The 24555-nt window shown below is 39.6% G+C and overlaps 1 protein-coding gene across 7 annotated transcripts in view; it reads right to left on the reverse strand.

The window, feature by feature from the left end:
* Positions 1-24555, reverse strand: part of MTUS1 (microtubule associated scaffold protein 1) — a 130131-nt gene that overhangs the window by 39387 nt on the left and 66189 nt on the right. For 4 of the 7 annotated variants that reach the window (XM_041126828.1, XM_041126831.1, XM_041126829.1 and 1 more), the window contains one exon: positions 18110-18154. The exons of 1 other annotated variant lie outside the window; for it this stretch is intronic. In XM_041126828.1, the coding sequence (XP_040982762.1) occupies positions 18110-18154 (45 nt within the window). Of the gene's footprint in view, positions 1-16726; positions 17179-18109; positions 18155-19263; positions 19340-24555 lie in introns of those variants that run through there. 2 more of the 7 variants (XM_041126832.1, XM_030034203.1) reach the window with 2 other exon arrangements.

Raw genomic sequence — 24555 nt, forward strand, 5'->3', positions numbered from 1 at the left:
TAAACAAAAGAGTTTACACAAAGCTTACAGTGAATCATACAAAAAAATCCATTACTTTGACCTTCAGGGTGGTTTCACGTTCTGTACAGCTGACCAGTCTGTACAACTAGGACTGGGGTCAGATTTAAAACAGCAACCAGATATTTTCACTTCCCAAACATGAAAGCGGAAGCATCTAGTTGCCTCTATATATTGACTTCTCCCTTTTTCAAAAAGTCTGGTTTACACCCAATTACAATTGGTAACTGAACACACTCCCCCACTGCAAAAAAAAAAAACCAAAAAACCAAACAAAAAAACCCAAACCAAAACACAAACAAAAAAATCCCACCCTTGAACTTCTTGATGTCAGGCTGGCAAAGAGTTTGAAAACTAACAAGAAAGACCAAATTAAAAATGAAAAAAAGAGAGTAAGGACTAGAGAGGGCTAGCAAACAGACTACTTGCTACACATAATAGAAGGGAACACTTGGACAAGAACATATCCTTACAAACTAGATATATACTCATATTTATGAAGTCAGCCAAGTTACAACTAAAATACTGAAATAAGGGTAAGAAAATGCTGCCAACACATCCCACAACACACACTGAACCAAGTTATAGAAAGCATTACAAAACATGTATCCTGTACAATATTAACAGTCATGAAACACTTATAGCTAACTGTGTTCAGTGGAGTTTTGACCTGGATCAAATTTCTCCAAATACACTGATAAACACTGAAGTAAACTTGAAAATCTACCTGTTTTTATTAGAGCCTGAAGAACACAGACTTACACTGCTGACCTCTACTCTAGATGCTTTATCTTTTCCTCCTGTAAGCAAGCTAGCCCTATTGATGCAGTACTGCATGACCCATGGGTCTGATTCTGGGGTTTTTCCCTTCAGGAGTTATCAAATCTCACTCTCACATCTGAATCGGCCCATAAGCAAGTACATAACTTCACCTTGTATGTTATCTTTACACAGCTAGTTCTGAAGCCTCAAAAAATCTCTACAATTCTCCCACCACCCTCCCCCACCACCTTCCCCCCTGCTGCAATGCATACAAGCTATTTGAGCAATGCAACAGAAAGACCGATCAACCATTTGATCTCCCAGCTTTGATTTTAAAGTTTGCTTCGTGACAAGCTACGGTACTTCAGAGAGGGAGACTTCAGAACATCCATACAAACAAGGAAACTGTTGGGTTTAATCTGCAGCGGTACATACATTATCTTCCAGAGGACCTGGAAATTTGGCTACCTGTAAATTACCACCCTAAATTCTTTCAGAACTCCTGCTCTGGGCTATAAACCCAGGAAGCAGATTCAGACAAATATACAGGGAAAGCAGTCACAACACTAAATTAACGGTGTCTGCAGAGGGCTTGACAGGCTAGTCTTGGATGGAAGCCTTCCAAACTCCCAGCCACTCCACAGCTTGGTCAACTGTAATTTTTGCCTGCATCCAGCTTGGCAAGTGGTGAACGCACACCTTCCTGCTGTGCCTCTCGGAGTCCAGGCTGATGACTGTACAAACGCAGACTCCTGAAGAAGTGATGTTCTGTTTCTAAGCTCTGCCTCAGGCCTGTCTGCATAAGCTGGTGCAGGCAGCCCCAACTTGCTCTGTTCATGCGTCAAGCATGTCAGTCATGAGCCAGTACCAGTCCACAGGAAAGCGACTTCATTTTTCAGAGTTGTGCCTGAATGATTTGCCCAACTGAAATTCTGAAGAAGACACTGTACTTCAGAAACTCTTCTAGATACTTATTCAGCTGGTCTTGTCTCAAGAAGCTGGGGGAAGAGACACAGCACTTCTCATCTTGCATCTCCCCCCACATCAATGCAGTCTGAAGCCCAAGACAACAACTGAATGCTTTCTAGAGCAGAACCGCAGCTCTCCCTTTCCTTTAGTCTTCCTGTAACCTCTTGAGTTTCCCTTCTTTAGGGTCAGCCACTAGCCCACGTCCAGGAACATCAGCTTATTGTAGCTGTCATCAAATCCTTTTCAAGTCGTTCTGAACAAAATAAACAGTAACCATCACAGAGACTTTTAAAAAGGTTCCAGGAACTGAACAAAATTTAACTGCAGGCAGGTAAAACCTGACCTAGATGCTTAAACTGACTCAGCAAGATTAAAACATACACAGCAGAAAACCCTCTGCCTTTCTTTGCAGGGGTACAGAGGTTTTTCAGCATGTTTTTCCTTAAATGCTGGTACAGCCTGGAGGGGGAGTGCAGAAGCATCACATATTATTCCAGGCATTCAGTCTGAAGTACTGTTTCTGAAGTCTGTGTCTGTCCTCTCATGTCAACTCATATGCTGACTTACAGTATTATAGTGCTGACTTCTAGCCTCAGTACAGCATTTTAAATCCATCCCTTTTTGCTCCTTACTTCTAGCCGCAGAACTGGATATTCTCTTTATACACACAATAGCGAAAAGGAAAGGGAAATCTCAGATGTACTTATGTACTTCAGAGAGCTCTATGCCTGTTTAATGCTTTAATCACATGCTTAACACGCACATATCTTGCGGCACTGGCCACACAGGGTTTCACGCTAGTAGAAGCAAGTCTCTTCTGAAGCAGAACCTATTAGCATGTCGAACGCTTCCCTGTCCGTTACAACACTGACTATTAGGTAAGAAACCAAATGTTTATGGACCACGCCAGAGTCCTGCAGCCTAAAGTTGTTACCTAGAAACTATAATACAGAGCATGCAGCTCTTTATTAGCTTCCTGCTTGTTGACACAACAAACAGAGCATGAACCAAGGGAGCCGTTTCGTTACAGCATACTTTACACAGAAACAGGGGTGGAAGAAGAAACCTGCAAATACAGGTGACTGGAAAGAAACCAAGAGATAGCAAGCAAGGCCAGTTTTCCAACTGCACACCTTCTAAGCGAGCTTTTGCACAATCTCCACAAAAGGCTTAGCAACCCCATGCAGTCCTTAACTACTTCTGCACAAGGGTTCTTCTGAAGACAGATGCGAGCCTACTCCCTGCCGGTTAATCTGACACATACTTCATACTCTTTCAGGCTCTGAAGCAACAACCCACAGTGTGTAGCAAGCCCTCTGCCCTGCAGTGTGATGGTCTGGACTTTTTCTGTTGGGTTATGAGCACGCCCCCACTGCCTCCCTGCAATCAGGAGGCACTGGAGGCAGCCATGAATCCAAGGCAAGCAAGATACCAATGATGCAAGTGTGACATTGCACTAAGGCTCCTAGATAAGCCTCAGTACATCATCTTTCCAGTTCCTACCCCAATAGGCTCTTACCAACATGACAGTCTTTGAACTGGGTTCCCTGTGTGCATATGCCTATGAAAATTAACCACCTGTTAAGGCCTCAGTGTTTCTCAACCAAAACCACGCCTTCATCCAAATGATTAACACTGATGTGTCTTTGTTTCCCTAGTGTCACCTGTCCTACAGAATATGGCTCTTCAGCTTGTACAATTGTTTTAGGATATTACCAAATACAGTACTGGTCACCTGAACAGTATTTTTCCCCCTTTAGGAAGCATGTTAACGACACACATTTTCGTTCGCCCATAATTTGGTATCATCTGTTACTATACTGATTAAGCATACAGAATCTCCATGTTGCATTAGCCTTACATTTCTGAAGATTATAATTTATGTTTTTAAAACCTACATTAACCTTATACTGAAGCTTTGCAAGGAGCTAAATTATGATGTTTGCAAACATCTGAGAAAAGGCATTACCTTCCAACTGCTGGTGGCTTCCAAAATAAAAGCACAAAGATTAGTGTTAGCTCAACTCATGTCATTGCTGCAACTGCCTGATCAACCAGCCTGTGCATTTTTTAAAGAGCAAGTTTTGAAGGGAAGTCCAGTGATCAAGAACTCCTGAACTGTGCCCTACACTGTCTTAGTGTTGCATGTTTCCTTGTCGTTTCAACAGTAGCTGTTTCTTTTCCAGTCTTGATGATGGCAGTTAGTATCGGGTGAGATGATGTCAAATGGCCACACATTTTGTCAACCCCAGTAGTGCTGCACTGACAAAGTCAGTGATGATGGCAAGAAAGAATTTAAAAAACATTTCAAAATAGCAATGTCCAAATTTTCTAGCAGATTACAAGATTGGAAGGGATAATCTTTACAAGCCATGTTTTACAGAGGACTTAAAGGAGTCCCAGACTCGAACATTAAGTGTGTAATTAACGTGCCAGACAGATGTCTGCCTGTTAAATGCACAGTGCATGTGCAAGCCTGACTAATACTCTGAAATCTCAGCATTGTGCCCATGACATCTTTTACCTTATGTACCACTGACCTATCTTACAGAAGCACTAGTTGAGTTTTGAACACTTAATATACAAAGTATTTTGTCTTAATATTGCATTCACAATATATTTAGTCAAGTTTACTGGACCTGTAACATCTAGAATTGAGTTAGATTTTCATCTAGCCAGCACATATCAAGCACGAAAATGAACCACACATCAACTACAAAGATAAAAATACTGATAAGCCCACCATACGTTCAGAGATGACTGCGAACTAAATAAACAAATTTGAAATGCTATGCAATTTACAGAAGGCAACTCTAACATGCACCACCTAGACTACCAGTGAATCAGGTTTGTTCTGTTATTTTCTAAATATTTACTATACTAGTAATGCAAAGCCTAGAGCATGGATATTTTGACATGAGGGGGACTGCAGGTATGTACACTGATGAATCAACTCTTCATGCATCTTAAAAATAATACTGCAGAGAGTGATCCATTTTTAAGCACAAAGACAACAACAGGATGGAAAGTAATTGCATAAGGATGTGTTATGGTGTGCTGCAGCCTTGGCCAGTAAGGACCAAGTTAAAGTTTGTGAAATATCTCAATCTATTACCCTTCCTTTAGATACTTGAATTTTGCTATATCAGTTCATCATATACCCCACAGGCAATCTTAAACCATTCAATTCCCCAGCTTTTGAAGGAAAGAAGAGAAAGTGCTATATTCAGAAACTAGCAATTATGTTTACATAAGGGGTTTACATTTAAGTAAATTTCTAGTTCAGGTGTTGCTCTGGGTAGGCAGACAGCTGAAGCAGTCCTCTTCTACATACCTTCTTATAGTTCAGCTGTGTTTTGTCATCCTTGAAATACACAGCTGCCCAAATAACCAAGCACAGGGAAAACGACTGATGTTCTTCCCTCCTTTCTGTTCCTGTTTCCTCTCCTCTGACTTTTCTCTCCACTTCCACCTCCTGTACAAGAAGTTGCTCCGTGTTGTCTGGTGCCCTCTACTGCTCCATCACAAGTACAGAACATGGCATATTTCTGCCCTTCATTCTGCAGCTTCTGTCTACACAGTCATATCCCAGAGTCAGCTGGGACAGGGAATCCCACCATGACTTGCCAGACCCTATTAATTGCCTCCCCAGTGCAAATCCTGATCCCTTCTTCTTATCTCCACATCCTTCTTGGATATATTCAGGGCTACCAAGTTCCCTGTTGGCAGATATGTAGATGTGGGATATCTTCACACCTGGGAAAAGACTCAGTGGGGGCAGCGTGGGGGGTTGGCATCACAGAGAGAAGCCTGCTATACACCCACACAGGTGTGTGCACGTAGGAAATCCTCTCACACAACACCAGAGAGCAGAACGATGTGTCATTGCCACCCTTCTCCATTTCTGGCCTTTCTGCAGAACTCAGGTCTCACGTGCTATCAGGGGTGGAAGGGCTGATGCACAGCCAGAAAGGAAGGAGCCATTTGAGTTGCAATGGTTGAACTCATTCCTTCCTTAATATTTTAGTTCACTCTTTTGTTGACTACCATGCTCAGCATCAAAAACGTAGGGCTGGAAGAAACCTTCAGAAGCCATCTACATTACTCCTTGTTGAGGCAAGGTAAACACCATTTAGACATAAATGGCATTTTGTCAGACTGCTCAACTGTTTCAAGTCTCACCACAAGACACCCCCCTGCATTTTTTTCATGATACCTTTCCTTCCAGCTCAAATGCTATCTGACTTCAAGCAATTACATCACTGGCTATAATCTCTCCACGTGGCACATGTTTCATGCAGATACTAACAGGCTAGCAGAGTTGTTTTCTCTTCTGTTCTCACCTATGCATGGTAGTCTGCTATGTTCTGGAAAGTCAGATATGTAGACAGCTTAACAATTTCTTCAACTACTTTTTAACATGCTTCTTTCCCAAAGGGCTGGCAAGAACCACAAGTATGCTTGGGATAAACATCAAGTAACCGGGAGAGACACCCTTACTTGCAAATCCAAGTAAGAGAAGTTAATGGACTTAATTTTTGGCATCACAAATTTGTTCTGGATTTATCTGTCAAATTTGGCTCCAATGACCCTAGGTTTTAACAGCTAATTGTAGGAAGAACTCCAAAGAAATCCAAACCGGATTCTTGTAGCATATAAAATTAAGCCTTTAAGTTTGAAAGCCACTTTCTGCTTATGTACTATGGAGGTCCACTTTGTTGTAATAAATGAAAAAAAAAAAACAAAAAACCACACCCCAAAAAAACAAAACAAAAAAACCCAAAACAAAACCAAACCCCAAACCAAACCCAAACACCACCACCAAAAAACTAATTTGGAACTTAAACTGAATCACTGAATTTCCTTTCATCGATTGTGCCTGCCTCTAATTTAACACAGCAATTCTTCCTTCATAACCAACACAATTAATTAACTGCCAGAACATCTATTAGCTCAGTTTAATGTTAGATTCAAGAATCTGATATTTCGTTCTAGTTTTTCTGAATTGCTTAAAGTCTTTCAGAGTAAAAGTCTATGTAAAGCTCAGTAACTTGCAATGAACCATAATCTTCCCTTGAAAACAACTGTGCAAGAGACCTGAAAATACATTTTGACCACAAGACTAGCACATTAATATGCAACATCATTTCTAGCGCAGTATCTGCAGCTATCTTAGATGGAGAGGACAGAGTGGCTTTTAGTTTGAACTCAGAAGCTATTTATTCAATCACGCTAGTATGAGCTGATGTTATATGACTGTAACAAATGTCACTGGACTTAAGCATGGCACTGAAATGCTGCCTAAAGGATATTATGGAAGGAAAAAGTAGGACAGGCAGTGGGAATTTGAAGAGCTTCCAGAGCCTTGGTTATATTTTGTATTACTGCCTTTGTGCCAAAACTGTTTCTGAATGTATTCAGGAACAGCCTCCTGTGTTTATGAAACTTTACATTCATTTAAAAACACATAAATCCAGATTACACTCAAATTCACTGATGCTGTTCCTTAAAAAGCTAGGTCATAGCACTTCTAAGCATGTAGGAAGCTCTACCATCAGTGCGACATTATCAAAAATAGTCATACTTTATCTACCAAAAGGTCACTAAAACATTCAATTCTAACATTTTCCCCCAAACACATGACTACAATTTGCAATTTCAAGTTACAAAATAAATAGCTAACATCCAAATTCACCTTTTGTTACAGAGATTCACCTTTCAGAGAAGTCATGGATTTCTGGGTATAAAATAGAGTGTAAAACAATTCAGACCAAGCTAGAACATTAGTTTTGCCCACAGATTTAAAAAAACAAAAAAAACAAAAAAACAAAACCAAAAAACCAGTGATATTAGTGATGATATAAGCATGATTAAGCATATAGGTTTGAAATGAACTAAGAAAAAATAAAGCTTACAGTAACTGTTCAACTTACCAAATCCCTTCAAGAATCAGTCCTAGAGCTCCTAGGAGCTATGTAGAAAATGCTAATGTAGCATTTTCAACATTGTTCACTATGGTATCACCCAATGTTCTTGTTCCAACCAATATCTTGATTGGTTTTAATCACAGCCCAAAATAGCAACCCAGTAGGCTGCTCCCCCTCCAGCTACACTGACTTCATTTGATGAGTTCGGGTTCAGTCCCAAATGAAGTGTTTGCCCATAACTAAAAAATAACCAAGCAGTTACTTTGAGAAAAGTGTGCAGAAGTGACGGTACAGATTAACACCACAGCAGGAGCATATATTTAGCTTACTTGCAGAGGACTACCCTGGCATGTCTAGAAAAATCACATAAGGGAAATTGCATTAAACTTTTTCAATATGTAACTAAAAGGATTATCTATTTCTACAACTGTTTCATAGCTCGGTTAAGAATCTGGGTTACTCTAGATCAGTACAGTGTTTCTAAGGCACTAGAAATGGTATTTGCACAAATCCACCTCCACTGTGTTGGTTATACTTAAAAAAAAATATTCTCACAGTGAAAGTTATTTTTACTTTTACCTATATTACTATTCCAATCTACAGTTTTAGCACCTATGCTATTCATCCTTTTGATTACACAGATCACCACAGTTAACATGAAGTAAAGTCTCTGCAGAATGAATGAAAATTTAAGCAGCCACCAAAATCAGAGATAAGCTCACAACTTTGGGAAAATGTATTTTAGGAGGCAGCAGCACAGCATGTTTTCAGGAATACCAGCATAGTTGAACATGTGTCTAAAATTAACCCTGAAACAGTACTTTAAAGCTACTCTAGTGGCGAAACACAATTTGCTGGTCAACAGAATAAAATAACACCTTAATAGAACCACTTCAGTTACTGCTGGTCAAAATCATCCATGTGAATTCAATCTTCCCTGCCGCGGTAAAAGCGCAAGACAAATTATGGCATCTCAAGTGCCACATACCAGCTTTAAGCATCACTGGAGCATCCCCTTTTCAAAAGACACAAAAAATTAACTTATATAATTCTTGGCAGTCACCACATCATAGTTAAGGGCCTATTTGTGTATTTCCTGTTATGTTAAACAGTTTTCCTGTTATTAAGCAGCAAAGATGTCTCCCCAGGGATGTGCCTAGAACATTGCATGCCATTGTTTCAGGAACAGCCTGAGCGCAACCCAACGGAGCCCACGTGGAAACGTCTTGCCAAGCTGAAAACAAAACAGAGAACAGGGCAGCACCCCGCACTTCTGTTAGCCAGAAGATACAATACGTCCCCACCCTTTCAGAGGTGCACAGTCCTTCCGCTGCTTGCTGACCACCCCTGGAAGTCAAGGCACTTCTCTTCCCAATGGCTCCTAACCAAACCCTATGACTAAATATTGCTTTGGCAAAGGCTGCCTGACAGGTACCGGTGCTGCCCTCAAGGAGTGACTGCTTGCCCTGCCTGCTGCGGAGGCCAAGCAGCTCCTGTGGAGAAAGTTTAAAACATTCATCACATCGTTCTTCGCATGTTCCCTTGAGTCTCTTCTTAAGGTCCTTAAGCTAACAAACAATTATGAAGATGGCAAACTTACATTTTTGCTTAATTGAGTGGTGGGCAGGGAGGGAGGGAGAGACGACAACAGAAACTTTTTCGAGGAGCTGCTACCTCAGGTAACTGCAGCGTTCACCGGGGTATACCCATAGCTTACCGCAAAGACCAAAACCCCAATGAAAGGTTAGCCCCCATGCAAGATCTCTAACTACAAATGCCTCTACTCATGCCACCAACAAATGCAGCAAGAAAAATATTCACTGCACATTACACATGCATCTCCGCTTCCTTGACTAACTCCTAGCTGAGAGGTCCCTCCCAAGACACAGGGTTATAGGTTTAATAGGGTTATGCTACTCAGTTCATATTAGGACTTTTTTTTTTTTTTTAAGTGGCAAAATATCTCAATTTGATAAGCGGGTTAAGCAGGTGTTAGTTTGTACAGTAATATTTGTGGAAAGAAGTGAGCCTTGATTTTATGTTCGTTACAGAACAAGTGGCCCATGCTTATGGCTAAGAAAAACAAAGTTTTCTAGCCTTCTGTTTTATTCAGAGGATAATAATTTGCAACTAGCTTTATAAATAAGCTCACTCATTCTGCTGGAAGCATTTCCAATATTCCTGGTTTATTACTTCAAATCTTTGAAAAGGCTTAGCACAAAGTCTATTCTTGTAATAAGTATAAACATAACATTTTTAATAATTTCAGTGCTTCTGATATTAGCAATATTCACACACAGATAAAAATGAAGGCCACTGAAATATCTGAGAGTCTAAAAACAGTATTAAAGTGAAGTCATTAATGAGTACTATTTGTAACACTAATACTTTCCCGACTTTTCTACTGAAAGGTTGCTAGTTCTCTTTAAGAAAAGGATGAGCTTTCATGAAAAGAATTCCACTACAGATGTTCCCAGCTGTTCTGTTTCCTGCCTAACTAGAATTATTTCCATAACGTCACATACAAACTGTTTACATGAGCATCTTGAGGAAGAACCTTTACTTGCTGTAAATGTATAAGCATCATACTCCCATGACAAGGAGTAGCAAAATTAAATTTAACCGGGAGTTGTACACAGGACCCAGGGTAATTAGTGCCCTTGCTACAACCACTAGACATTAGTAAAGATGATCCCACTGGAAGGTTCATAAATAGCAACTGTAAAGAAACATCTCAGCCAGATACAAGCCAGGTTATCTAAGGTGGGTTATTTCTACATTTGACTATGCATACAGCTAAATTGAATAGGATTTTTTTTTTTTAATAAAAGTTTTAAAGATTTAAGTTATACTGCTGATGCATTCGTTTTTCAGAGGATCAAATGCTATTTTCTTCTCCCTGTAGGATGGAGAACAGAAACAGTACTCCATGACCAGAAAAAGGTAATGGGGAAGATCACTGTTGGTGGACATGGTTAGGAAGGTGCTGGTGATACCACCACCTGTAATCTAAATCACGAATTAATAATTCTGCAGTACTAGTTGACCATATTATCATGGTAAAAATAATTGCTTAACCTCCTCTTAAAACCAAGATTTAATTCAATCAAATGTTTCTGACAACAACACTACTCCATTGGACCACAGACAGCAGACACGTCTAGAGAAGACCAAATAGAGGTACAGGTGAACTCAGCAAGATAGCCGGCTTGACCAAAGCAGTCTTCACTGAATTTTGTTCTGGGGGAAGACAAGGCAAGAGAGATGGGGTCTGCCTGTAAATATTTTCCAAATAAGTTCGGTTTTGGTATGATATTTGGTGAAACAGTCAAGAGCTGTTTTGAACACCAGCACTTTTCCTAAAGGCATCAGGATCTATCAACTTTGGACCTAGGTTCTTCCTATGCATTATGCCATTCAGGGATTAGAATTTTTTAAATAATAAAAACAGTGGAGACACTGCTTCATTGCATGACACTAAATTAACAGCCAATCTATAAACAGAAATTGACATTTCTTGCCATTGATTGCAAAGAGAGTGGTAAGTGTGGTCCCAATCTATTCAGTACTGCCTCCACAGTACTTAAAATATAATTATATTTGATTAATTGAAGATGCAAAAAACTTTTTTTGCCTTCTACCTCCCTCCCACATCAGAGTTTTCTGTGCTAACAAAGAAAGAAGAGTAACAAACCAGCAAGCCAATTGGCTGCAAACACTCAAAACGTTCCATTCTAGCACTGAAATTTCATGGTACCGTTTTCCTCAAAAAAACTTTCGCTTTATGCCTTAGAAAGTTCAAATTAAAAGGACTGAATAGGTAGTAACGCTTCGTTTGTCTGAATGCTGCAAGCCATTTCTACTATGGTAACAGATTCATTTGCACAAGTTGCAAAACTGGTAAAAGCAGCTTTTAAAAGTTTAAGTCCAGTTTTACCACACTGGAAATCTCCCACAGTAATTTAAAAGCTATTCGGGTTTTTAAGTGTAAATGTTGCTGCCTGTCACTTTCAAACCTCAACCTACTTCATAGCAATAGAAATTACAGCCAGACCCTTTTCACCTATTAGACATATCAAGTGGGAACAAATGCACACTTAGAATATGTAATGATATTAGCAAAGATAATTTGCTAGGTCTTTTGTATTTACTCTCCAATTAACTATTCTTCTATGAAGTTGAGCTTGAAGCAGCAATTCTACTTATTTCGTGTTGACAAATACTTGAGGCATCCTTCACATACAATTAATCTATTTAAGTGAAGGAATTACAAAATCCAACATCACTCACTACAGTGGAGCCAGAATGCAAAAGTTGCCATGCATGTGCTTTTCACAGCACTCCAGTTCTTTCTCCAAAGATTTTTTTTTTGAGCAAAGCTCCTTATTTACATTAATTTTCATGCTTTATTAAATATATGCAGAGTTTAAGCGTTTACATCAGATGTAAGTTGTTTTGTGACTTCTTTGGTGTGGTTTTTGTTGGTTTGTGGGGGTTTTGTTTGGTTTGGTTTTGGGTTTGGTTGGGGTTTTTTTTTGTTTTTTTGTTTTTTTTTTGTTTTTTGTTTTTTTTTTTTTTTTAACAGCTCCTTTCTGCTATCCAGGCTTCCTTTGAAAAGAACTAGAGTTATCTGCATTTTATACCTACCATAAATGCATCAATTGGATGAGACATGTATAGAGTACAAACTATACTTACAAATACCAAAACACAGAGCCCTACCACCTGAAAATAAGAACCTCAATTTAGCTATCACCTGCATGTCTACTGAAGCCATGACGTATTAAGATTGAAATCAAGCACATCAGGCAGGTCATTCAGCACCCAGTCTTGAATAGATGAAGTCAGAAGCAAAACAGTCTTATTGACTTTAACAGGAAAATGATTAAATCCAAAATCCCCCATGATGAATGGTTTCCAGTTATTCAACTTCTTTTGCTCAGAATAGATAAGCTGGCTTTACTGCTGAACTATATTTTTCCTTGGCAGGTGACACAAATATTTAACATACTTGTCCTGTATCAAATCCCTCCAGCAGACTTTTAAATTTAGAATACTTGGTAGGGTTAAGTGTGTTGGGTATCTTTCTACAGTTCTATATTAAACTGTAGTGTCAGACATTATTCTTTAGGGGGTGGGGGGGGGTGGGGGTAGGGGGAGGGCAGGAAGGCATATGAACAGTTAAGCAACTCATGATACCTGAGGCTTTCAGAATCCTCCTTTAAAAGCACTGCTTTGCAATGTGCAGAAGTAATTTCAAAGTTCGCAATGTGATCTGAAGCAGGATTTAAGGAAAAGGTTGTATTGGAAAAGGATGTAATCTGCTCAGATAAACAGGTCTGTGATGTTTGCTTGTTGCTAGCAAGGCAAAAAGGAAATTTTTAAAATTGGTATTGCCATAATGACATCAGCTACTCTTTGCCCTCTGAGACACCTCTTATTCCCAAAGTAATAAGAGAGTAACTAGGTTTAGTAAGCAATGGAAGTCAGCAGAGAGATAAAAGTACTAAGTACAGTTTGCTTAGGGGAAGAAGAGGAAGAGAGAGAGTAGCAGGAAGGGCTGGATGAAAACATTTTGAGACAAAACAGTTTACCACAAAAGCAATAGTACAGTTCAGTATACAAACCTTGAAAAACCCTGAACAAAAAGCACAAGGGCTTTGACCTCCATTTGCAAAACTAGTTCATTGTCTAGAATTTTATCTTTATGCAAGAGAAAACATAAGCAACTCAAAATGATTATTTTTAATCATTCATAAAAGAATGTCTTTCTCTGGCTGTTTATACAGAATCATTCAGAGATGATGATTTATTCTGTCACACCATTGATGCTGAAGAGCATAAGAGCACTTCAGTCACTCTTTGGTAAAACGTCACTGAAAGACACTGGTTCATACTTAACTCCTATCTCTATCACGTTTATGCAGTTCTGAAGTGTTGAGATTTTTGTTGCAGTTACTTGCTACAAATAAGTTTTACAAGTCACAGGATGGGTAAATAAAGTATTTCCTGAAGCATTTCAGTATTTTTGTTTTGCTGAAGAGGACACTAATTATATACAGCTAACAATGCAGGTGTACTATACTTCTAGTAGCTGAGAAAAATGACACTTCGATGTCTGCCTGCATTTAAAGGGTGAAAAAACTTCTGGATATGATGACCCTGCAGCAGCATAGAGTGCACAGTGATGGAAGTTAGACACAAGGCAACAAGCTGAATGACCTTAAGATACACTTCAAATTTTACAGCAAATTTCCTCTGGATTTATTCCATTCCTAGAAAAATTCCACTTTTATTTGGTTTCCCCTGAACAGGCTGTATGCTTACACTGCAAGGTATTTGAACTACTCCAGTTAATTTGACACCTCCACATGGACAAGCTGTAAGCAACGCAAATGCACTCCACCCCAAGGATCCATTTAACTATAAATACAACGACTAATCTAGACTAACTTAACACCAGTGCAAAGAACTGTATGTGAAGCCATACTACCTACTGTGAAGAAACTGTGGCAGGCTGCTGCAAAATATCCTTAAGTCAGAATGAAAACCCAAGAGTGAGTTCCATCCTCTTCCTCCCAATAGCACTTATGTCCTAACTTCACCAAGTTATTGCACCGCAGACTGCAAGCCAGGACATGTTAACAGAAGAATCCAACTTGACCTGTGCTCCAGACTACTTTAAAACTCTACATTTCAACAATTGCCATAAGTATCTCAAGGCTGCTCTACAGTCATACAAGGTGGCTGGTCTATGCTTTGTGAAAGGGAGCAAAGGATGAAATCCATGATAATACTTATTAGAAGTGCAATCTACACCAAAACTGGAACCAAATGTTGCTTACATAACACTCATACACATTCATATTCCTACACAGACCGTGAAATTCCTTTTTTCAATTACTCTCTACCTTATTTGTTGACACAGTCCCTAGTATATTCTATTTCTCATTGCTTATGTGACCTTGGAAAGAAGCCACATGTCATTTTAATCCAATCAAACCCCTACAAGAAAAGATACTCATACTGGCACTGCAAAACCAAATATGGCTGCTCCTGGCATTTAACATAAAGAACCTTTTACGCTTCTGATATACATTGTCATTGCCTGATCTACTGTTGCTGAGTTTTATGAACGTGAAATAATCACTAACAAGCTTCAATGCATTACACCATTTCTAAAACCACAGTGTATCTATACGTACTTACACTCTCCGCTGCAGAATATGACCTGGTTTTCAGATGCCCTACTTTTTTGGTATATTCAGCTGTAGCTAACCACTGGTCAGCTTTCTGCTAACACACTGACTTCCTACAAGACACAGGACAGAAAGCAGAAGGGGCAGACCAGGCAAAAACCCCTCTAAGCTTTCAATGCTATACCATTAGCCTGTACATAGTGCACACAGAGAAAACACACAGAAGGTCTATTCAGCACTTCTTATTTAGTGAAGTGCTGCTTAACTGGAACACAGGGCTAGCAATCTATTTTACATGCTGTATTTAGCAGAGGCATCCTGCAGGCAGGTTTTGCTTTCACATCCACTCAAACTAAATAAAACCACAAATGGATTCTTATCATTGTAAAATTCCCTTTATATATGCACTGACATCTATTTTTGTTTTTCAGAATTATACAAATTTCAGTAGCAGTTAATGAACATTTGGAAGATTGAACATTATCGCCCCGCCTTCTCTTCTAGGATTTTTGTCCCTGGAATATGTGCTACGTGGAAATTTCATGCTGTTAACAACATCAAGGATGTAGGTATATACACAAAGACTCCCTTACATAAGAATTTTTAGCATCAAATTATTTTAATCCTAGCTTAAAGCCACACAAGCAAGCTGCAAACAGAAGCCTATATTATGTCTGGATAGTTGGCTTGTGTTATGTTCATAACTGAATTTATCATTCAGGAGGAACTTGGAAACCGGATTTACTTTGCCCAGGATAAGTAATGACAAGGTGAATGGTTTAAGCTGCTATGTGAAATGCCAGGACAGGAAGGAAAGCTGACTGGTAGAACTGAACTCCAAAAAATAAAAGCAATGAGGGTGGTGTTCAAGACAGAAGGGAAATGTTTGAGAAAAAGAGCTTCTGCAAAACTAGTTTATGTAGCTACTTGCTCCTCCCTAAGTAAAATGCAAGAAAATTACAAATAGTGCAGTGGAGAAAAAGACTTACATAATATGCAGGCTGCCATCAGTTTCTCTAAATGTCATGCATCTTAGCTAAAACAAACAACAACTGACACCCTCCACCAAAACAACACATGTATGTCCTGGAACAAAGCTCAGCTTCCATAATCTTGTTCCCATTCCAGATACTTGCTTTATTTGCTTTACCTGCCACTGAAGATGAAAATCAGGTCAGATGCAGCTGAGAATTTTGTGGTGGTTTTTTTGTCTGGTTGGTTTTGGGGTTTGTTTTTTATTTGGGGGGGTGGTGGTGGTTTAAACACACACACAGTTGTCTTGAATGCCTCTAAAACTTCATACTTTTTGGGTTTGTATCAACACAAGTGAGCACAAAAGTTTGCTTGTCCTACTTGCAAATAAGATGTATTTAACATGACATGTAGATATCTGCTATCACACCTATAAGTATTCAAATATTTCTCACAGACAGAACCACATCGTGACAGCCTGTATTCATTCCACTTCCCTCCCTGTTCCCCTCCTGCACCCAAATCCAGGTATAGAAAAGACAGCGCTGCCAGCAGATAATCATTAAAATCATTAGATAAATATTTAATAGCACAGACTTCCTGATACTATTTTTGGACTTGCGGGAGGAAAGAACAAATTCCAATTTGCATTTCATAAACAGAATAACCATCTTCCAAACAAGCAGCTCAGCACGGGTGCATGCACACACAGAGACTTAAAATACGAAACTACTTTGCTCAAAAGTCAGACTTCTGTATGAAATTCAAAAACTTTCATGCCCAGTACAGTTTTTGTTTGCTAGAAATAAGCCACTGTTGAAGTAAATAAGATATTCCCCTCAAAGCATGCTCTAATCGTCATATTAAAAAACCACAAACCTGTATGAAATATAACAGTGCTTTTCTTGTAGCCAGAAGGTAGGCGAATGTTTCGGAGCAACCCCTTTGCAGTCAGCCGTACACGCATGTTGGATAAGGAAAATTTCGGGGACCATAACATGTCTTCAGTGCAATTGGAAGATAAACAAGCAAGAAATAGCCTCCATGTACTGTCACATACTATGTTTTAAAATCACTACTGGCAGAAGCGAGCAATTCTTGCTAAAGAAAACAGGCTTGAAGAAGTAATCAAGTCTCCATTCCTTTGCTCTTATTCCTTAAGCACAGACAAGCAAAAAAATCAGTAAAAGCAGATATCCACGGCGTAAATGCTGCTGGCAGCTTCTCCTCACCAGATGTTGTGGAAACAAAGCTTGTCCTCAGAATAAAACCGACTTAGTGATTCGGAAAACCAACAGCCTCTGAATTGCATCACAGTGTTGATGCTTAATCTGCTGTGGGACTCCGTGGGCTGGAAGCTAGAAGAGGAGAAAAGGGAGGAGGAGGATGAGGAGGGAGGAGGAGGAGGAGGAAGTGGGTGGTCTCCCCAGCTGAATATATCATCCAGCAATGTCACAGACCATGTAATTGTTCTTTGGAGACAGTTAGGGAGATTATTTGAATATTCCTGGAGGCATATTTCAGCTCTCCTCTCCAAGAATCCTTTCAGGGTGTGTTTTTTTTAAAGTTTCTTTCAATTGACATGAATTTATCAAAACAGATTTATCAGCTAACATTTTCTACCAGAGTTTCTTTTAGCATTAAATATTATGTCAACATTTAAAGTCTTAACAAATCCACAAACATGTCTATTCTCTAAGAAGAATTCAGTATTTGAGATCTGCTTAAGGGAAATACTATTTAGCTTGGTAGATCAACACTGCAGGTGCTTCCATTTATCAGAAGAGGACCAAGAAAGCAGGCATCAATTTCATATTAAAACAGATCTCTGCCAGCTGGGTTTTGAAAGCACCCAAACATTGTAGCAAACAAGCAGCATTACAGGAGTTCCTTCAAAACAGATGCTGTCTCCATATTTAATTAGCCATCTTAAACCAAATATTTCTTCTTACTATTTAATGAGCTCAAAATTTTTGCATATACCTTGGTCCCTTTCAGCTACCACTAGCAAAAATAAAATGAAAAATAAGAGTTAGAAGCTAGAAAACAGAGGAGTAACTGTTTTACAGAGATTAGAAAACGTCACATTTTTCACCTATGGCCATGACTATCAATACATGCACTGGTCACCTTCCTGTGTAAAGAGAAACATTTCATTACTTTGCCTACAGTTAGTAGCTGCCCTCCTAGGCAGCCGTAGGAGCAGGGACCATCCAAGTATCTCACAGCCAATGCAGGCAACAAGACAGTAACAGCTCATACCTTCTTTTGGGTTGCTTGAAGATCTGCCCTCCACAGCGTCTGTAACTTTTTAGGGACAACAAAATTAGGTGCTTTTCCATGTATTCTGCACGTCTACCATTTCACCAAACCACAGCTAATGCTCTCTAGCACCTATCCCTCTGACAGTCTTTCCAGTTCCAGAAACAATTAACCCAACTTGCTCTGAAGCAGGTATAACCCAAAGCAAACATAATTACACTGGCAGGTCTCATCCTAGCAGTGCCTTACCCGTCCTCTCCCTACCACAAGTCTGTTATATTTTAACAGCATGTCTTACTTGCTCAAGACGCATAACATTTTAAATTCTCTAGTGCTTATTTACCACATCAGCTAGAACTAAAAGCAGCATTTTGTTGCTTTATCCTGGTCTCTGGGTATCTCTAACGTCACGCAGGCCAGCGCAGTGACAATAAAACAGCCCATTGTAAGTAGAGCAAAAGAACTGCAGCCCAGCATCGAGACAATCAGACCCATCAAGCCAACCTCCACAGCATACTGTGGGAGAATACTGCTGAATATTTTATGATCATGTACCAAAGTATTTATTTCTCAGCATGGTGATGTACCACCAACTCTGAAGTACTAGAATACATCTTCAGTCCACACAAAACCATTCAAAATAAGGACAAAGACAGTAAATTACCTTTTTTTGTTTGGTTCCCAGGGCAGCCTCTGCACACAGCAGGGCATGCATGTCATTACTGCTAAAAAATCCTCATCTATTCCTTCTAGTCTGAAAAGCTTTGCCACTAGCAATGTGTGTTCATCTATCTTTCCAACAGCCTGCAGATCCAGACCCTTTCCTAATCCAACACCACTATCAAAGACATCACCTCCTTTCTGTGTTGCTGGAAGATTATTACGCTTGGAAACCACGCTCAGCAGTAAACCAGAAGGCTTGTTACAGCACATTAGAGTAGCCTTACGTATTCAGTGTAGTTCATTAGCCCACCTCTTCAAATATTAGATCAGTATTGTCAAATTCTCTCTTAATGAGGGCATCGTGAGATTTTGACTGGGCCTACAGCCAGTCTTCACACACTATTCAACACCCAGCCATACCAGGTTTTACCCTTCTGCCAGGGCACCCACTGGAACTCCCTTTTGTTTTCCTCCTGCCCGCCACAGCTCACCAAGGGAGGAACTGCTCCATGTAGTAAATGTTCTCACACCATCCCAATCTGATGCTCTCATAAAGGCAGAAACAGTCCAATCCTGTTCAAAAAAGCAAAACAAACAAAAAAACCCAAACCAACCACAAACCCCCACCACCACCCAAAAAAACAATCCACTGCCTCTCCCCACCCTTGCAATAGTGCCTGGGAGAAAGGTAACAAACTTCTCACTAGCCTGTAAACCCAGAGAAGCTGAAGTACCCTACTGAAACCCTAACTTCCTTCCTAGGAATAGGAGCTAGAACAAAGAATCTCTAGAGGTCAAGCATGATGTAATGAACCAGTCTGGAGACTGAGGAATGAATGAATCACTGGGCAAAATATAAGCAGATAAAAGCTCTATATGGAAAACAAAACCCTTGTAGCAGAGACCAAAACTCCTCTTACAGAGGTACACAAATAATACTTTCACTGCCTCCTCTTTCCCACCCTTAGTTTGGGTAGAAATAGGCCGTGAAGAAACAGATACATCATAGTATTTAAAAAAAAAAAAAAAAAAAAAAAAAAAACCACCAAACCCAAACTTCTGATTTGAGGAAAATGCCTTTCTAGCCTCTAGGGTTGGAATCCAGTTAAAACCCAGAAACCTAAAACAAGGCTCCTTTATGCAGAAGCAGACTGACAGCACTAATAAAAAGCAAGAGATGCATGTCAGTCTCATCTAGAACCCAACCCTCAGAGAGCTCTGACAGCAGCCAGCAAGAGGACTACCCATCCCTACCTGAATAGCTCCCAGGAGAGATTTAACTCAGAGAGGTTCCTCCAGTGCAGCCTTTCCGGAGCTCTGCGTTACACCACTGTACACTGTGGTGGCTGTGCATCTGCTAGCATTGCTTCCTTGGCTCAGGTAAACACCATCTCCAGGTTTGTGGCTATACTCCTACAATGACCATCTCTCTAGTGCCTGGTGCTGGCAGGGTACAAAGCCAGGACGTAACCCATGGGATCCTAACACAGCATGCCAGGATCATACACTGTCTACAACTCATGCATAACATGAAGATCACAGAGAGGTCTTTTTCTATCTTGACATTGGATAAGGGCGATGGAAAATAGCACCAGAAAACAGCAGAATAAAATAGGAAGTGATATACAGCCCAGACAGAGGACAAAAGGACTGACAGATTTTATTTATTAGCACCTTACTGCTGGCTTCCCTTGAACTCCAAGGGCAAAACCGGTGATCAACATGGACAAAGGGGCTCTATTCTGTTATGACCATGTAATTCAGTATGGGTTGCTAAATGCATCAATACCTGATGACACCATCAGATTGATGGTGGGGCTAGACCTATTTTAACCCCAGCAGATTTAGCATATCTGCCACTCCCTGGGAACATTAGCAATGTGACAAGAAAGAAGCAAAGGGCACTGGCATTTGTAGGCTTTTAAATTCAGCCTCATGAGGCCAAGTGCACAGCTATCTGTATGCATTTCTGCTGCCTCTGTCCCTCTTCACACATCCAACAATCACTAAGAAAGCCATCAGAGCACAGTTAAGTGTCTCATTGCAAAGAAGTCTAAATCAGAGGCTAGATCTTTAGATCTGAGAAGCCCACGCAGAGGACACCTGGCTCCGTGTCATAAGACAGCATGGGCAGTGCAGAGCAGATGGGTTTTACTGGCATGCTTTACTTCAGGATGAACTGAGAGGTGATTGCCTAGGCAAAGAGAGTTGTGACAAGCAGGAGCCTACTAAGACCCAAAGGGTCATATGTGTCCTCGTTTTTATTTCTGGAAAATGACTGTCCCCTCTCCACTTCCCTGCAACCACCTTGCTCTAGCCAGTGCTCCAGTTTGAAAAGCTAACCTTTCTGCAGGCAACAATACCCACTGCCATGCCGAATGCAGCTTGCAGCTTTGGGACTTATTTTAAGCTCCAATCCTTACCTGAAGAAAAAAGCAAACCTCTTCCTGCCTCAAAGCAGGAACTAAAATCCTAAATAATTTAGGTTTCCTCTAGTACACAGACACTTTTAATCATTATAAATTCAGCAGTCTGTCAAACAGAAGGTGATGCTGCAGTGGATTCCCAGGCAAACAGCTACAGCAGTCAGGCTGATCTGTCTCTCTCACGCAACAGTGGTGGCATTTACGTTGTCTGCACTCTTCCAGAATTGAGAATGGCCACAAGACACGGCAAGAATCATTTCATTTTTAACTTCTGACTTAAGGGAGCAGCAAGTTATTTTTCACGTGCAGGATGTCCCTTCCAAAATGGCATTTTTGTTAGACTGCCAGCGTCAAAATCCTACAGTGCTTTGAAAAAAACCTGCTACTCTACAACAGTGAATAATGTCACTAACATTAGGATAACATGCCTTAAAATATGAAGCTTCAATGATCTAGCCAGATGTGTCAAAAAAACCAACACCCTCTGTGCTAGGGACTTCTGCTGCTCAGCAGCAGGCTAGGTGTATGTGTAAGTCCTTGTAAGCTCAGGCCTCAAGGAACAGAGGAAAAAATAAAAGTCTTACTTAGGGCCACAGCTTACAGATCTATTAATTATTTATTCATGCAATACTGACTTATATGCACTGTGCAACTGTTCTTCATCTATGGACTCACAACAATACTCAGACATCCTCTACTGAAAAGCAACACTGCAAATAAGGACAATTTAGGCAAGTATACGTCCTAAGACATGCTAGTGGTTTATCAGGAGATCACAGAGCAAATTAAAGACAACTCACAACAAGTGTGTTTTGCTTATCTCTGTGGGCTTTGGGTGTTCTTCATAGTCCCAGGTGTGCAGACAAAAATGCAGACATACATTCACTTTACAAGCTGTTTAACCATCTTTGATACAAGATCCATGAGTTTCATGTGTCTGGAACAGTTCCATGGTCTTTCAAGTATTTTATCAACTTATCTGCCTAACAGGGATCAATGACAACAATATGGGCAGCTACTGTATCTGCTGAAAAATACCTTAAGAAGTATGGGGAAAGAAAGGACTTAAAGGAAAGCTAGAAGGAACAAGTCAGAGGACTTAAAAATAACTGAAAAAAAACCCCCTTACCTCAAAGTTAAGGAAGAACTCCAGTACAATGATGCCCAATTACTCACTGTTTACTGCAAACACATAAAACAATATGCACAACCTAAGGAACTCCAGAAAGTCAAAGAAAAAAAAACCAAGTCTGAGAATATCAAAAGAGATCCACATGTAGGTTTAACTGGAGAGGAAAGGGAAAAGAAGATAGTAGAGAAAGAATAAAGTATTAGGATGGCATTTTCAAGAAGGCAGTATAATTCAGCATTAACTACAGCAACTCAGTTGGGAATAAAAAATGAAAACAGTTTGCTACTGGTATGTGACCCTGATGGTCAGTCAAAGCTCTAAAGTCTCTTAAAATAAAAACCTATTGTCCTCTTAATTACTGAAAAAAACAGTGAAAATTTAGATATTTTAAAATTCATTCAGACAGAGCATGCATGCAAATACACTGACACATTTAACTTGACAGCTGAAGGGACCAATCTGGAATACAATAAGACTGTGTTGTCACGCATCTTAGTTTTTTGCATCCCATTCTCTACTCTGACAAACATACTACCTCAGGAAAACACCACTTATTTAAAAAACAAACAAACAAACAAACAAAAAAAACCCAAAAAACCCAAAAAACCAGCAAACAAAACACTCAGATGACTGCAGAGTTTAGGGTGGCAGTCTCTGAACATCAGCACCAGTCATTTCACTTTGAAGACTTCTGGAGCACAACAGTTCTCACCCAAGGAATTAAATCCTGAGATCCAGCTGTTGTACTATACTTTATTTGGTAATGCTAGAAAAATCTGGCCAAGAAAGTAACAGCTATTGGGTATCAAAGGTTATTTCAGGTTTACAGATACTCCCTTAACTCTTCAAAATAAAAATCATTATATGTCCCTAAAGAATGCACTTAAAATCAAATTCACATAGATTTAGATTAATTCTGCATTTATTTATATAGAAATGGCAAAACAAAGACCTGCTTTTATAGCTGGTTCATGTGTAATAGCTACACCACTTAAGCAACTCTGCTGTCTGTTTATAAGAACATTCCTTATTAGCCTGAAGGTATTCTAAGGCTAGATCACATGAGACTATTAAGTCATTCAGATAGTCCTCATAGTTCACATGGATGAAAAAACATCTAAAAAAAGACTATAGCTGGCTTTTTATCACAGCTAGGCAACAAAATAGTCCAATGCACAGTACAATATCTGTAAAAAGAAGTTTAAGCCTTATCTTTTCAAGACAAAAGGAAAGACTAATTTACACTGTTGAACTCCTAGAATTTCCAATGTGTAAAATATTAACCACATTAAACTAATATTGAATCTTATCTTGTTCCTGCTTCACCCCATTAAGTTTACAAAGCTGTTCAAGTTTTTCTGCAAAATTTCCTGGCTTTTCTTTTGGAGAGAGGAGTAGAGACAGAAAAACTGACAAATCCAACTTATTTACAAAAGCTGAAGCTCTTAACCTGCGAGATTGAGAATTCAGTCTCAACACATCTATATTGAAATTCCTGGTTAGAACTAGCCAGAGATGCTAGTTCTGCAACGTGGAAGACTTGAACCAAAATCCTCCCTGCTCGGCCCTGTTTTAACAGGCACTTAAACACTGCTTTTCTACACCTGGAGTGCTTTAACCACTGAACAAACTATTAGCTGTTAAGAAGCAAAATCTTCCTCTTCCTCCCTGCTTTTAACTTCACTGCAGAAGGTACCTAGTTTTTTCCAGTGCAGAACAGGAAAGAGCTTTAAAACATTTAAGGTATTTACCCATCAAACTGTCTCCTGTATGATTCTTAAGGGAATTTATTTCCCATGAGCTGCAGAGTACAGTATTAGAAGATGCTGAAAGAAAAGCAGAGTTGGTTCAACAACAGAAGTTTTACTTCATGGAAAAATTCCACACACTACCATAGAATGCCTTTTTTTTTTTTAAAAAGAAAAAAATGGATACATGAGACTTAAAATTACTGTTTAGATGATATTGAAAAACTGTTCAAAACCTGTCACAGAGCTTTGCAACATATATTCTTTATCAGAATTCTTGGGGTTTTGGGGTGGGGTTTTTGTTTCTTTTTTTAAAAGCAGTTTAAGACCTCTGGGATATTTTTTTTGTATGAACATTCTTCTAAACTGAAGAAAATTTATTTTACATTTAATAACCTTGCACCTGCAAAGCTGGGTACTCCTGAAAAACAAACAAGATCTGTCTATATTCTCTAGCAACAAATCTAGTAACGTTTA

Source organism: Aquila chrysaetos, chromosome 1 (assembly GCF_900496995.4).
Source record: "Aquila chrysaetos chrysaetos chromosome 1, bAquChr1.4, whole genome shotgun sequence".
In the NCBI taxonomy this organism is placed as follows: Eukaryota; Metazoa; Chordata; class Aves; order Accipitriformes; family Accipitridae; genus Aquila; species Aquila chrysaetos.